Here is a 14,083-nt window from a genome sequence, read left to right as displayed (position 1 = left end):
TACCCTTAGAGAATGGCAAAAAACCCCAAACTTTCCAGCTCAGCATTTCTCTTCTCCCTTATTTGGGAGGCAGGCCTGTACCCTGCACTATTCTTAAGTACCCTTTGGTAGGACACATCTTCTGAAAATCAGTCACATACTGAGAAAGACGACAGTAATTAGCAATGGAAAGTTAATCTTGTGTAAAGTACCATGCAATCACTGTATCTGAGAGCACTATACAGGACAGGAAAGAGTATTTCACAGCTCAGTACCTGGACAGCATGCCTGTCAGAGCCACTGTAGACAGATATCTGTGGTAGCTGTGTCCGGGAAGTGGAGGTGGTAGTGATAGTAGTTGTAGATGCAGAACATGTTGTGGTGTTTGGTTCATTCTCCATAGCGGTGCACTGTTCATCTGGCCTGGTAGCATTGAAATAAAAGTGGTTCACAAACAGAAGCCAGCACAGCACACAATGATTTTAAAGGAAAAAAAGAAATGAAAATCTTCTAAGATCCATCAAAAGTAGCAAGAGGTGACCAATTTTGTAATACATGCAAGATTATTCTATGATTTCTAGCAAGCTACACAGGAATACTGCCATATCTCTTCTCCCCACAGCACTGAGACTGCTGGCCAATCATTCTGTACATAGGAAAACCCACGTTCTTGGCAAAAATCACTGGTGACATTGAAAGAGATGGAAAGGACGCAAGGAAAAATGTTTTTACTTTTTACAGCAATACCTCACAAAATACAGCAGGCACCAAAGAAACAAGTACCTAGTCAGGCATCTCTGGTGATTCCTCCCCAGCACTATGATACTTCCCTCTGCTGCAGAGTACAATCTCTCTTCCAAAATATCATCTTTAAAACTGAAAAGAATCACATATCTTAATATATTGATGAGCGTTTAGTTTCTTTTCCAGTATTAATATTATGATTAACAATTAACAGCATAGTTGTTGTTTATTGCTTTTAAAAGGACGTTAAAAAAACTAGGGGGAGAAAATGTGTTTCCTTCTTACAACAAAGAAAGGCTCAGAAAAATACTCAGAAAGAGCTGCAACGTACTAGTAAAAATTCAGCATTATGAAGTGTTTAACATTGGAAGATCTATCAAACGGGAACATAACTACAAGTTTCAACTCACACAGCTGAAAGTAGAATGCAATGTTGCCAGGCTCCTAGCTTCACCTCTCAAAATACAACTGCTTTGCAAGTAGAGAAATAACTGCACACAATGCTGTAGCTCCTGAGTACTTGGAATAACTGAACTTTAATAGATAGATGGTTACCTAAAGACCTCACAGCTACTATTGTATACTTCTATGCTTTGCTGTCAAAGAACATTCATAGCAATAAAGCATGCATTAAAAGCAGATATTCCCTACTATTAACACTGAAGGAAAAAAATATGGCTTTGTTGTTAAAAATTCAGATCTGTTGTGTGTTATTAATGTCATTTGTCTACCTACATTAGTTAGAGTTTAACACTCAGGGGTTAAAACACTTCAATTGCAATAAAGCCAGCATCCCTCCTAAACCCACTTTTCATTAATTTCACATAACACTAATGAAAAGTACCTTGAAAAACAGTCCCATCCCCCTCCATAGAACACTAAAAGCAAATAAAAATACCTGCACCTACAACTTGCCTAGCTAGTTTTAGCAGAGTTATGCAACCAGTTAAATCAGCCTAAGAAAACAACACTGGATGTTTTATTGCCTTCATTCTCAGCCACATTTTAGATGTATTAATAGTGAGATGTGCAGTGTATTCCACTCTACTATGCTACTCCATCAGTTCAACCCATGAGAGCTGTTAATCCTTTAGCTGGAAGTGCCTCATTCTCAAAAACAGTTGTCCAAGTTGCTCCTGAAATGGATGTACAATGGAGAACAGGAAATTGCTCCTAAACTTTGGTTCAGCGCGGCTAGGTGCTGAGGTGCATCTCGAGTCCTCCTCTAACCCCACACTTAAGTATGAGACGCTTAGTTGCAGCCCTTAGTCCTACCGCAACACAAACACAGCACAGCATCACCACGCAGAAACAGCGTGCCCTCTTCCGGCTGAAAGAACCGCAAAGTGTTCCAACAGATGACACTTGGCAGAAACAACTTCTTTCTTTCAGTGAGAAGTGGAATGTTTAAGGGAGAAAAGGAAATACATTAAAAGTGGTTGTCTTTAGCAAGGCAACCAAGAATCCATTACAGTTTAGGAGATGGCTATTTTATGACAGAAAGCGTAAAAGCCATTACAGACTTAAAAATCAGATTGTCTTTATGGTATCTCTTTTATTTACTTTACACCACCATATATGCAGAGACCACTCCAGTTATAAAAATACCCCTCAGATAAAATTGAAAATAATCTTATGACATTGCTCATCAAGTACTCAACTATCAAACAGGCAAAACTCTTACCTTACAGTAAAATAAACTTTGTTAAGCATATGATGAATTCCTCACAGTCATGTTGCCTGTGAGCAACTTTAACTCAAAAGAACCTCTGCAATGCAGAGCAAATTTTAGAAAACAGACTAAACAGCCACTATTGATTTTAAGCAAGCCCAAAATATAAAGCATAACAGAAAATTATATGGAAAATAAGCATTTATTCAAGCAGTCACAGTATGAGACACCACATAATTTCAAGTTACACTGCATAATGTAAACACTGAGAATTTTTGTCCACATTATATGTTTTTTTGGTCAAAGCAAATACCTGAAGTAAAAAAGAAAGAAAAAAACAAACAAAACCAAACCTGCTATTCTATACCAATAATGTTAAACTACCTCACAGTGGATATAAATGTCACCACTCATGTTTTAGGAGGTTTGAGTTTTGGTAAACACCACGGTAATAACAAACACCACTGACATACTGCAACCATAACTAGTATTTGAAAGTAAGCTTGCTTTTGTTTTACACATATAGAGCTTATTCTTACTCCTTCCATTCATGACCTCTCCTTACAACTCTCAAGGGTACACATCACAGAAAACAGTGTTCTCTAAGCCTAACCTCTATGAGCATTTCTGCATGCGACTGAAGGCAAAATAAACTCTCTTTCCCTTAACTCTCGCTCGAATATACGGCCAACCTTGTCCAAACCTTGGGGTCGCTAAAAAACAACAAACCCAGAAAATTTAGAACTATGCTCTGTGGAAATACAACCCAAGCTGTGCAGTACAACCTGCCCGCGAACCGGTATGGCACAACCCCGCGGGGGGCTTCTCGGGCCCGGCAGCCTGAGCCACCGAGGGAGTCCCGGGGCTGCTCCCTGGGCAGAGGCAGGGCCTTGGGCCGCAGGCCGGGACCGCCGGGCTGACCCATCCCCTAAGCCCTAAGCACTGGGGGCCGCGGTCTCTCCCAGCCCACACGCCGCACTCCAACCCAGCACCACCGCCCCCAGCAGCCCCACAGGCGGCAGCTGCAGCCGGGGAGCGGGAAAAAGGTGGGTGGGCGGGGCGGCGCCCGCTCCCCGCGCGGGGCCGGCCCGCTGCGGGGCGCTGTCAGGACGCCGGTCCCCGCCTACGCGCCCCGCCGCGGCCTGGCCGGGGCCTGCCGCTGCCGCTCCCCCTCCTCCGCGCGTCCCGCCGGGAGACTTGCCTCGGACAAGGCGCTCACTCCGCTTCCGCCATCTTCTCACCTCCCTCCGGGGAGGTGCCGCGCAGGCGCACTGGGCGCCACCGGCGCCGCGCACGTGACGGCGTCCGCTGCCATGTTGTTTCCGTACCGCGATGTCGTTGGTGAGGTGCTGCGGCGGGTATTTGGGCGGACAGCAACCCAGAAAAAAAAGAGTAATTGTTTTTGCTATAACAGAAGAAAACGAGGGTTCCCTATATATTAGGATTACCTGATTACCTAGATATATCTATCCATGCAGGAGACATTGGGCAGTATGTGTTATCAAAGAGGCTGCTGGTATAGTAATAGGCCAGGCTGGAAGGAAACACTACTTGCAATGATGAAGTGGCTGATAAGTAACAGTTTTAATAGAGCACCTTTTGTTTACTGCACCTCTTCACAGACACACACACATCCCCTCCCCAGTTAAAAAGCATCCTTCATGTTATTGTCTTAATGTGTTAGCCATTTGATACAGGGTAATGAAAACTTCACAGAACTGAATGTACTGTCTTGCGGGCAGTGCACATTAAATGGATTATTTAGAATTCTTACAGGTTAAGTATTTTAGTGGACAGAAGTAGTGAAAAACACACTGCCACACCTGCTGAGTGGCCTGCTGCTATCAGCTCTGCGTTGGCCACTTCTGCAGTGGTTTTGTGCTAAAATCCTGACTTTGTCACCTGTCAGACCGGGTAGGTAGTGACAAAACTAGTACAGGAGTCACCACATGAGAGGCACAGTGAATGCATCCAGGTCTGGTTTTCTTGGTGCTCAGGAAGTAGTGATGGGTTTGATTCTATGCCATCGCTCAAGTGGAGGGCCTGGTCCGCGGCTGCACTTCCACTGCTTAGAGAGCGGCCGTTTTTCACAGAGTGCCGCTGTGGGCGTTAGTGAATTCCCAAGCCTTAGAGCAGGGTCAGTCCTCTCGGTACCCAGGGAAAGGGACGAGTTTTCCACCTTCGCTCCTTCCCCAAGCGTTGCTCCAGCTGTGTGAACCCCTACGGAACGACCCGTTGCCGCAAAAGACCCATCCCTATACCTCAGCAGGGCGGCTCGTCGACAGCCTGCTACGATTGCGCTGCCAACAACCCACCCTACCGCTCTCCCGCCGCGTCGGCGCCAACGCCGGGCAGCCGCCCACCAGCCCCAGCATGCCTCGCGGCGGGCTGTACCAAGTGTGTATGTTGAGGAGTGGTACGTGCTCCTGTTCCGGGCTAGGAGAAAGGTGAAGAGGGGCCTCCGAGTGGCTTTTGGCTCGCCTGGCGGGGAGCGGCCCACTCCGGCAGCTTCGCTACGGGAATACCTGCTGTCTCTGAGCAGCCCCTTCCCCCTGTCCTCTTCGGCGTGGAGCGTTCCGCTCCACAGGTGTGCGCAGAGTCCCGCGGGGAAGAGCCCACGTAGCACGCGTGTGCGGGGGGAGTAGACAGGAGGCGTAGCGCCCGCCTTCCCGGACGGCGCAGCTGCTGACCGGCCGCGGACGGGTGGCTCCTCCCTCCTGCCGGGGAAGGACCTGTCCTCCCTTCCTGCACCGGCCCGCACGGCTCCGCGCTCACCCCCTGCCCTTTCTCCGGTGCTCCCCGCCCCGTGGTCCCACCCGGCCCTGCCTGGCGCTGTGAGGAGGCGGCGGGGAGCGGCGGGGGTCGCGCAGCCGCCTACCGCTCCCTCAGACCTCTTCTCGCCCGCCGCCCCGGCGGTGCCGCCCGCCGCGGGGTGGGGGATGCCGACGCAGCGGGACAGCAGCGGCAACAGCACTATGTCGGCTCCGGGCGGCGGAGGGGGCGGCCTCGGCGGGGACAGCGCCCACCAGGTCAGGGTGAAAGCCTACTACAAGGGGTGAGTGAGGGCGCGGAGCTCCGGCGGCGGTGGGAACAGGAGGTGGGGCCCGGGCAGCCAGAGAGGCGGCGGCCGGCCGGGGCGGAGCGGCGCAGCGGGGCCGGCGTTGCCCTGCCCGGTACCTCGGGAGCGGCGAGTGCCTGGCCGTGGGTCTGAAGGCGACCCTTCCCTGGGACGGAGGGAGCGGGCTCCCCTCTAGTGCGGGGTTTGGAGGGTCGAGAACGTCTCTGGCTTCCCCCCGGTGGCTGAAGCCAGGCACGGCTGCTCGCGGGTTTCTGTCAGTGGTGGCTCCTCGAATGAGAGGTCTTAAAAAGGAATTTTTCGATGCACTTACTGTAATTTTAACGTTTCGAGTCCTGGACATGCACTTAACTTGTAGGGGAAAAGCGAAAGAGGGGAGGGGAAAAAACACCCCCTGAGACTAAAGAGCGTGTTAAAACGACTTCCAGTGCTGCTCTCTGAACCCGGGTGATCTGGAGGATTTGTTTGGAGCAGCCTCTCCCGGGGTTTCGGGTGTCAGCGGGGGCTGGGGGCTGAGCGCCTGCACATCCCCCTTCGTCCCGTGGTTGCCTTGCCAGGAAACGAGGATGGATGTACCAGAGGGGCGTCCGTTGCCCTGCTAACCCCTTCCACGCACCCTAGGGCTCTGGGTGTTTACCTCTTCTCAGTAATGACTACATATTCCTTCATAACACCTCATTGCAAAACACATGCCAAAATTCATACTTGAGAAAATATGTTCAGGGTCCATCTTTGGTCCTGTTCCCTGTGCTTTAATTGATATTTAGGTCTAGAGAAAGAGGGTGTTTGGATGAAAACCTGTTTCATCAGTTTTTAGGCTGTTTCCCAGGGATTGAGTGACTTCTGAGGGAGTCTGTGAATGGTAATTTAAGACAAATCTACTGTTATGCTTCCAGTGTAAAAAAACAAAACCAGAAAAACAACCCAACACCAAACAAAAAAACACCCAAAACCAAAACAAATAAATAAACCCAAGGCAAACAAAACCCAACGTGCTAGAGGTCTGCACAATAAAAATCTGAATTTTGCTGGTCTAATTCAGTGGTTCTCCAACAATTATGTATAAGGCAGGAGAAGCATCTGGTTTGGCAACACAACCCCCTATTAAATAGTAACAGTTATAGGACCTAACTTTAAAAGTCTTGAGTGCAAGGGTTGATGGTGGTTCATTGGGTCATTAAGTTTTAGAGAAGGTGATCTAAACAGAAAAAAATGTAGGTTGTGGTTTTGGATTAAGAGTGAACACATGGTACTCTCGACAGCTTCCTTCCAGTTATCTGTGTTAAGTACAAGAAATGGTTTATTGCATTTACAGTATTTATTTTATTGTTTCTCTTATCTCAGTCTTTGTAATTTTAAGAGAGGTACAGAAATCATGCTGAGTGTTTGATTTTTGTCTTGTGTCTGCTTTGGGACTTTTCTTGTCAGAAATCTCTAAAAGTTCGGTAGAGACTGGCACAGTCTGTGGCTTTAAAAGATGAGTGAAACGCTGTCCAAGTCATAGTACATGAAATTCTAAACTCTTTGTTTTACAGTTCCTTTAATCCACCATTTCTTAAGGACGTGGAAATGCCCCTGGCTATTGGCTGGCAGAATTGTTCATTTGATCCAGCAGTGAACTCAAAGTGGGAGCTGTTCTGGGTTAAACCCATTTATTTTTCTTCTGCTGGGTCAGTTTTAATCTTGATCATTTCCACATGCAATCATATGAATTCTTTAGCACAGGGAGGCTGTGGTGCAAGAACAGAGAAAGCAGCTCAGGGTTGTGGGAGTGAGGAGGAAAACTGCTACATTGGACAGAAATGCTGGCTCATGAGACTTTAAATATGAGATAATAATTTCACAGAGAGGGGAATGTTTCTTTTGAGTCTTATCTATTGACTTTTTATCTGTTAATGCAGTTATCAAGTTTACTTTTAATAATCATACTGAGTCACATAGGGTGTTGGTTAACCATTGCAAATACCAACAAACTAACAAGCTGAATGCCTTAGTCATGATTTGTTTCGAGAGCTAAATAAATTATTCCTTCTGCTTCCTTACAATGGAAGGTGTCATGCCACCTTCTTGGACTAGAGCTATCAAGAAGTGGGTATCAAAGCAAAACACTTCACCTGCACTTACACTGCAGCAACTTGGAGACTGAGACTCTAAATGCTGATTATCAAAGACAGCATTTTCCCCTTTTGTCAAATAAAGTATCTCAATATTAGAGCTGGAGAGAGGATTTAATGGGAAATAGTGTTAATCAGGAAATGTTAATCTCTCTTAATTTCATTTTAATAGAAGTGTTTAAGTAGGTTGTAGAAGTTATTGTGGAAATCTTGACAGGAAGGTCTTTTCATCTTCCAGAAGGAGTTTTTAGTTAAAGAATAAAAACTCAGTAACTCAGAAGCACAGATTTGTTCTTGAAACAGTGGGAATCTGATAGTCAGGATACTCGCTTGGGGCCTGAGATGCCTGCTTACTGACTTAGAGCAAAGAACTGAACCTGAATCTCCAAAACAGGCTTAGGCTGGCCAAGAGCCTAATTGCTTTTCTCAGCCAAGACAAAAGCTTTCATGAAGAACACTTTGAAAGGCCTTTGTTTCATTCAGCTGTGCAGTGGTAATTCTTTATCTTTAATTAATGAAATACGTGAAATCAGGAAGGAAAATTTTCCTAAAATGAGCAGTGATGATGACAGTAAGGGGGTGGGGAATTCTCAGGACTTTGAAATTAAGGCATTAGGTTGAGTTTGTCTGCCTGTTTCCTTCTCTTGGGTAAGCTATGCTTATCTTTCTCACAGGGCAGGTTGTTTAAAATGCTGGAAACAGTCTTATCTATTTTAAAGAGTTACCGTAATCTGCGCAGTGTATGTAATACACCGGGTTCTTACGAATTTACTGTTACACTGATGTTTACCTACTTTTTGATGATCCAGTAGCAAAGTGTAGCAGCTTCAAAGGTGAACAGCATCTGTAATTACAACCATTTCTGCTTTCTGATATTATTCCAAGTTTGCCTTTTGTCTTATCTCATTTCTTCTAGATGCTTTTTTGTCAGTTCAATACAAGAAGCTATTATATCATTAAGACAGGATTGTATTGTAGTAGGAGAGAGCAGATAGGAGTAATACACTGCTTGTGCTCTAGGAATCCTGTAGAATTAACACTGTTGATTTGAAAAAGAAAACCAAAACCAAGCAACAATCTTGAAGAACCGTTTTTCTGTCATGATTAGGACTGCTAGCTTGCATGCTTTCAGTGCCCAACCTAGATTTTGCACTCTTTGCCTCCTCTGTGTAGGCTGTAATGTAGGTTAGACTTATAATATCGTTAAAGGCACAGGTTACCAGTGGTTTGCTTGTTTTCTGTTTGGTTTGGTTCGAATGAGGAATGTTCCTGACAGTTCTCTCATGATACATGTTAAGAAATTAATTTCCTGGAATTAAGTTTAAGAATTTTTGAGTTCACACATCCTTTATGCTTTGTCTTGATCAGTTCTTCAGCTCAATGTCTTCTGTTGTTTGTTGAGGATTCGGTTCTCCATAGGAGAGCGTTCAGCTTGAGAAAGCTTTGGTCTGAGCCTGTGAACATGCTTTCACCGCTTCTTGCTGTTTCAATACTGATTTGATTTTCTGGTGATAAACTTTCTCCAGAAAGAGATTATGGATGCAGGCAGTTTGAGACCTCTGTTTTTACAGTGATTGTTATCTCAGAAGTGAAAAAATGAGATGCAGATATTGAATTGCATTTGACTGTTGGCATTGGTGTTTGGGGTTTTTGCTTGTTCTGGTTGGGTTTTGTTTGGGTTTGTGGTTTGTTTGTATTTTTTTGTTTTGGTTTGGTTTTTGTTTGATTTTTTTTTTTTTAGGGGTTTGGTTTTTTTTTTAGCTTTTTTTTCTTAATTTTTTTTGTTTGTGGTTTGGTTTTTTTTTTTTTCTGAAGGGATATTATGACTGTTGGATGATCCGTTAAAGAAAAGGCACGAGGAAAACTGATCTCAGGAAAGGTCAGGAAGATAGTGATGGGGCTCATGGTATTCTAGAGATATTTAAAACTTGTTTTGTAGCATTTGTGTTTAGATTTGTCATTTGTATTTTTCACAGTCTTCCTATGGTTTATCTTCTACTGATTCTTAGATTTGCAGGGTAGGGATTCATGCAGGCCTTTTATTAGTGTGAATAAAATGATCCTTTTTTAATAATCATGGAATATATAAATGACAACATGCTAAGTGATTCAGGACAAGTACTGTCTTGTTTATTTGCATGTTTCTTACTTTCAAGTCCCTGATTAAGACCTATTATAATAGTCCTAAAACAAGTTCTAAAAACCATGGTGCTTCTGTAGTAAGAGTTGTCATATCCAGATGTGGTGGTGCAAAGGGTGTGCTTTAATCGGATTTTCTTCTAATTCCTTGTGTGTATCATGAGAAGGCAAATAAGGATATTATGCTTTAGAACAGCTTTATAACAAACATGCTTATTAAAAGCAGCGTATAAGCTTATCTTCATGAGAAGGAAAGGGCTGTTGTCAAAATTATGTTTGCCCGTGTCTTAGTGAAGGAAAGCATTTTGTATTTTTTTTAATGCAAGGCAGCAGGCTATAGTCTGTTTTAACTTTCTTTTGTTCTTCAACTTGGCCTCCTAATTTTTGTTTGAAATGCCAAATTTCTTCTCAGTGAAGTTTTGACTTTGTCTTAGCTTGAATGAATGCAGCTTTTTTTTCTATTGAAGACATCATTGGTGTATTTTTCTGGTGCAAGAAGAGTGGAAAACACCAGAACTACTCTGAAAGTGAGACCTGCCTCCATAGAAAATGTCAAAATGCAAAAATGGCAAAATAAAGCTTGTAGGAAAACCTGTAATCTTTCAGTTTCTGTGTTATATAAAACTGGCTTCACATCTCTGGGAAAAGTGTGCTACACGTTGCTTGTGGAACCTTGTTCGTATTCAGATACTTATATTGCTATTAGCTGGAGATCCCCGAAAGTCTGATTAGTGGTTGGTGTAACAGATGGTAACATCTTCCAAATGGGTTTAATAACTGTCCTGTGTCCTGTAATTTAATACATGTCCTGTCGGAGGTATTAGAGTAGTAATTTAGGGAACTTGCTTAAATTCTGAAATAATTGAACTTTCCTTTTATTCGAAGGGCAACTATTTTGCTACTAAAAAGTAGCAACAAGTAGGAAGAGGTTTTTTCAATTTCTCCTTATAGATACAGATACTAGGCTGCTCACTATGTGGTGTGTTGTGACTTTTTCTTCACTGAAGTACAAATAAATCTTTTTTAAGTGAACTTGAATCATCAAGTTTGAAAACCTGATGAATAGACTTTGCTAGTATATATATACTTTTTAATCTTCATTTTTGCTAGAGCATCAGTGATGACAGTCTCTTGAGATTATGCTCTGTCACCTAACTCTTTTTGCTTGTATGACAATAAGTCATGTAGTCACTACTTATTTTAACATACCCTCTCTCATTATATACTAGTTCAACCACAAAATGAACTGCAGTAATTGAAATACTTAACTCTGACTTCTCAGTGCCCTTCAGAACTTAACTTTTGTTTAAGAAAATATTCCAAAGTGAATATATCTGCACTAAAATAAAAATAAATGACGGGATGGTAAACTTTAGCACAAAATCAGTGAAGCTACTAAGTAAGCAGTGCCTCATTTCCTTCCCTGAAAAACAGGAAATACAGGTTAAGACTTTGTCTCCTAATACGGCCTCATGGGTTTGTCTTTGGTTGATGCCTGTGTATCGGTAACAGTAACACACTGTTAAATCCACCTCTGTTCATAGAGACAAATGTTGGCATTGGGTTTGCAGTTTGCATTTTGATAGAGCATGTGAAGGGAAACCTTTATGAGACAACATGGTTTGCCACAATTGTGGAAGGGTCGCAGTCAGGTGTTTCAAACAAAGCCCAGTTTGCCCCGAAGTACTGTGTCTAAATACTGGGATCCAAATACTGTTTTGTTCTGCATTTTTTCTTGTGTGAAAAGAGGAGGAGCAATTCTTTAACCAAATACCGTAGCAACTTTTTGACTGCTTTATCTAGATTATTGAAGAGGGGTCATTTCACTGCCCTCCTTACTGGAGTCTTTCCTGTAACTACACTAACTCTGATTGTGCTCTTAAATCCAAAAGTAGGTTCGCTGTTCTTCTTGAGCGCTTAGAAATTGCTAGTTTATTTTATTGATGCTGCTGAACTTAAAGGAGCCTCAGGCAGGCATGTTTATCATGTGTGTTCTCTGCCACTCCTGAAAGTGGTTCAGGTTCAGTGACCACAGCATGTCATGTTAAGTCACCACCTTGATACCAGTCTGCCCAACGCACAGGATGATTTAAAGGTGTTTAACTTGCTGTATATGTGTACTTGTGCCTGGCAGGAATGTTTATGTCAATTTTGACCAGGTAGAAACTTTCCCAGTTGCTTCAATATTTCCCCTCTCACCTCTTACCAAATAGTACTGGTGGCTGGCTCCAACTGAAACAAAACCCAACTAGCTGAGCTTTTTATGGGAAGATTAGTCTCGTAGCTCACATACTTGGCTTATAAAAGATGTTTGAAGAGTAGTGTGGTAAACAGCCTTCTGCCTTCCTCTGGGCTGTATCTCTGAAATCCTTTGTTTGAAGGACTGCAACCCTGAGTCACCTGTTTCCCCCTTAAGGCCCAGCAAATAACAAGACAATGGGTCAGCATTTTATGTTAACGCATTTTAAACACCTGGTTAACTTAGCTTTTAATCTTAATTATAACAGAAATACTTATTCTGCATAACAGTAAAGTAGTAGATTTTAACTCTTCCCCATCACTGCAGTGAAGCATTGTGGGTTCCTTTTTCTCAAGGCACATTCAGTCAGTATTTGGAACATTCCCCCAGTCTGCTAGGAAACCTGTTTAATGGTTTTCACTAATTTTTTTATAACATCTACATAATCAAAATGTAGCTGAACACATGTACATTCTTAACATTTTGCTAATAACAAAATAACTGTTAAAGCACAAACACAGCTATTATATGTTAATAATGTCCTTCACAATTTTTATAGCATTTCATTCTTCAGTTTCCACTGGTATATAATGTGTCTCATTTATGTGTGTGGTTAACATCTGCTGCAACTCGTTTAAACTATTTGGACATTTAAATCTTACTTTTTCTTAAGCAAATACCTGGAGGATTCAGTGTCAAGTAGTTGGTAACAAAAACACCTGGAGCCTGACTGCTGTAGGAAGGGAACTTATGTGCTTGACTAATATTTTTCTAGAGGCTGCAGCAGGGATGGGTTTTATATTAGTGGTACATGGAAAGTGTTAGAGGTGATGATCAAGTGCTACATATTACAAAAGTTCACTGATTTATTTTTCTCTTTCTTAGGGACATCATGATAACCTATTTTGAACCTTCCATCTCATTTGAGGGACTATGCAGTGAAGTTCGAGACATGTGCTCATTTGACAATGAGCAGCTTTTCACCATGAAATGGATTGATGAAGAAGGTAAATCAGTGCTGATCAATATGTTCTTCAGCCGTCTAGCATTCCTCTTTCATCTTTTCCTTTCCCTCTACCTTCATAAGATAACGTTACGAAATGTATGTCATAAGTGTATTTTTAGAAATAGTATAACTGACTCCAAAAAGAATGGTTATCCAGTACCTCTGTAAGTGTATCTTAATGAAAAGGTTGTGGCTTCAAACTGCTTAGCGTGTAGCATGATGTTTCGATCAGATAAAACCTCAGTGACTATCAAAATGTGAATTCAGTGTTAGGATTTCTTATGAGAGGATTATACTACTGAGGATGACCACGGTTCCCCTGAAGTCTTAAATCTTTGAAAAAGATCTAAACTAACCTTAAATTATACAAATTACAGTATTTATCTAAAATATTGACACAATTTAATATATAGCCAAATTGTATGTGTAAGCAAAACCATTATATTTTGAGTGTTTGTATGAGCTGTTACTTTAGCAACCTAAAGTCTATTAACACATAGCTATTAATAAAATTCTTTCAGAATATTAAAAGAGAAATTACTTGTCCAAATGATACATAGTAACTTTTCATCAAAGTGCAGTAACAGTCTTGGCTGAGAACTTTTGTCATCTCTAGCATTAAAGTTATCCATGTAAGAGTTTATCTAGGATGAAAAAAGAATTGGGAGTCTGTTCTCCCTTCCTCTTAACAGATGTAGTCCAGCTGAGCTGTATGCATACACTAGTAATTTTTTTAAAAGGTTATTTGTAGTTCCTGTTTTCTTTGTGGAATTGATGTGTTCTACATGCAATTTTGAACTATGTGGAAGAGACATATAAATTATGAAATAGCTGTTGAGTTATTTTAGCATGCTAAGTACTTGATGCAGTACATGAAAGGCCGTAATGTGCAGTGATTTGTTGGCAGTGATTAGTATTTGTGTGCAGTGATCAGCATAAATGGTGCTTATAGAACTGTTTCCTCCCCTTCTCAGGGCTTTCCTAGTCAAAATTGGGTGACTGCCAGTTTATTCACTGCTTAAAGCTAAACATGGACCAATGTTGATTTTTTGGAAGTGCTATATGGGCAGGTGTGTTGAAGATCATGTACTCTTGGGAACCTGAGCAGGTTTTC

The 14,083-nt window shown here is 42.5% G+C and overlaps 2 protein-coding genes across 11 annotated transcripts in view; one reads left to right on the top strand and one right to left on the bottom strand.

Annotated features, from left to right (window-relative positions):
* Positions 1-5,029, bottom strand: part of PHC3 (polyhomeotic homolog 3) — a 40,297-nt gene extending 35,268 nt beyond the window's left edge. For 6 of the 8 annotated variants that reach the window (XR_013957406.1, XR_013957407.1, XM_080623115.1 and 3 more), the window contains exons 1-2: positions 3,597-4,982; positions 255-402 (exon numbers count right to left, since the gene is read on the bottom strand). Coding sequence is in view for 6 of the 8 variants with exons in the window: in XM_080623115.1 (XP_080479241.1) it covers positions 255-380 (126 nt within the window). In the remaining 2 variants the exon portion in view is untranslated. Of the gene's footprint in view, positions 1-254; positions 403-3,596 lie in introns of all 8 variants that reach the window. The other 2 variants (XM_080623111.1, XM_080623110.1) reach the window with 2 other exon arrangements.
* A 144-nt stretch (positions 5,030-5,173) lies between these two features.
* Positions 5,174-14,083, top strand: part of PRKCI (protein kinase C iota) — a 31,980-nt gene continuing 23,070 nt past the window's right edge. For 2 of the 3 annotated variants that reach the window (XR_013957408.1, XM_080623116.1), the window contains exons 1-2: positions 5,174-5,450; positions 12,849-12,970. Coding sequence is in view for 1 of the 3 variants with exons in the window: in XM_080623116.1 (XP_080479242.1) it covers positions 5,335-5,450; positions 12,849-12,970 (238 nt within the window). In the remaining 2 variants the exon portion in view is untranslated. Of the gene's footprint in view, positions 5,451-12,848; positions 12,971-14,083 lie in introns of those variants that run through there. The other variant, XM_080623117.1, reaches the window with a different exon arrangement.

The sequence above is a fragment of the Psittacula echo genome (assembly GCF_963264785.1).
Source record: "Psittacula echo genome assembly, chromosome: 7".
In the NCBI taxonomy this organism is placed as follows: Eukaryota; Metazoa; Chordata; class Aves; order Psittaciformes; family Psittacidae; genus Psittacula; species Psittacula echo.
The sequence above is the reverse complement of the archived record's forward strand: the minus strand, read 5'-3'. Positions and strand labels throughout refer to the sequence as shown.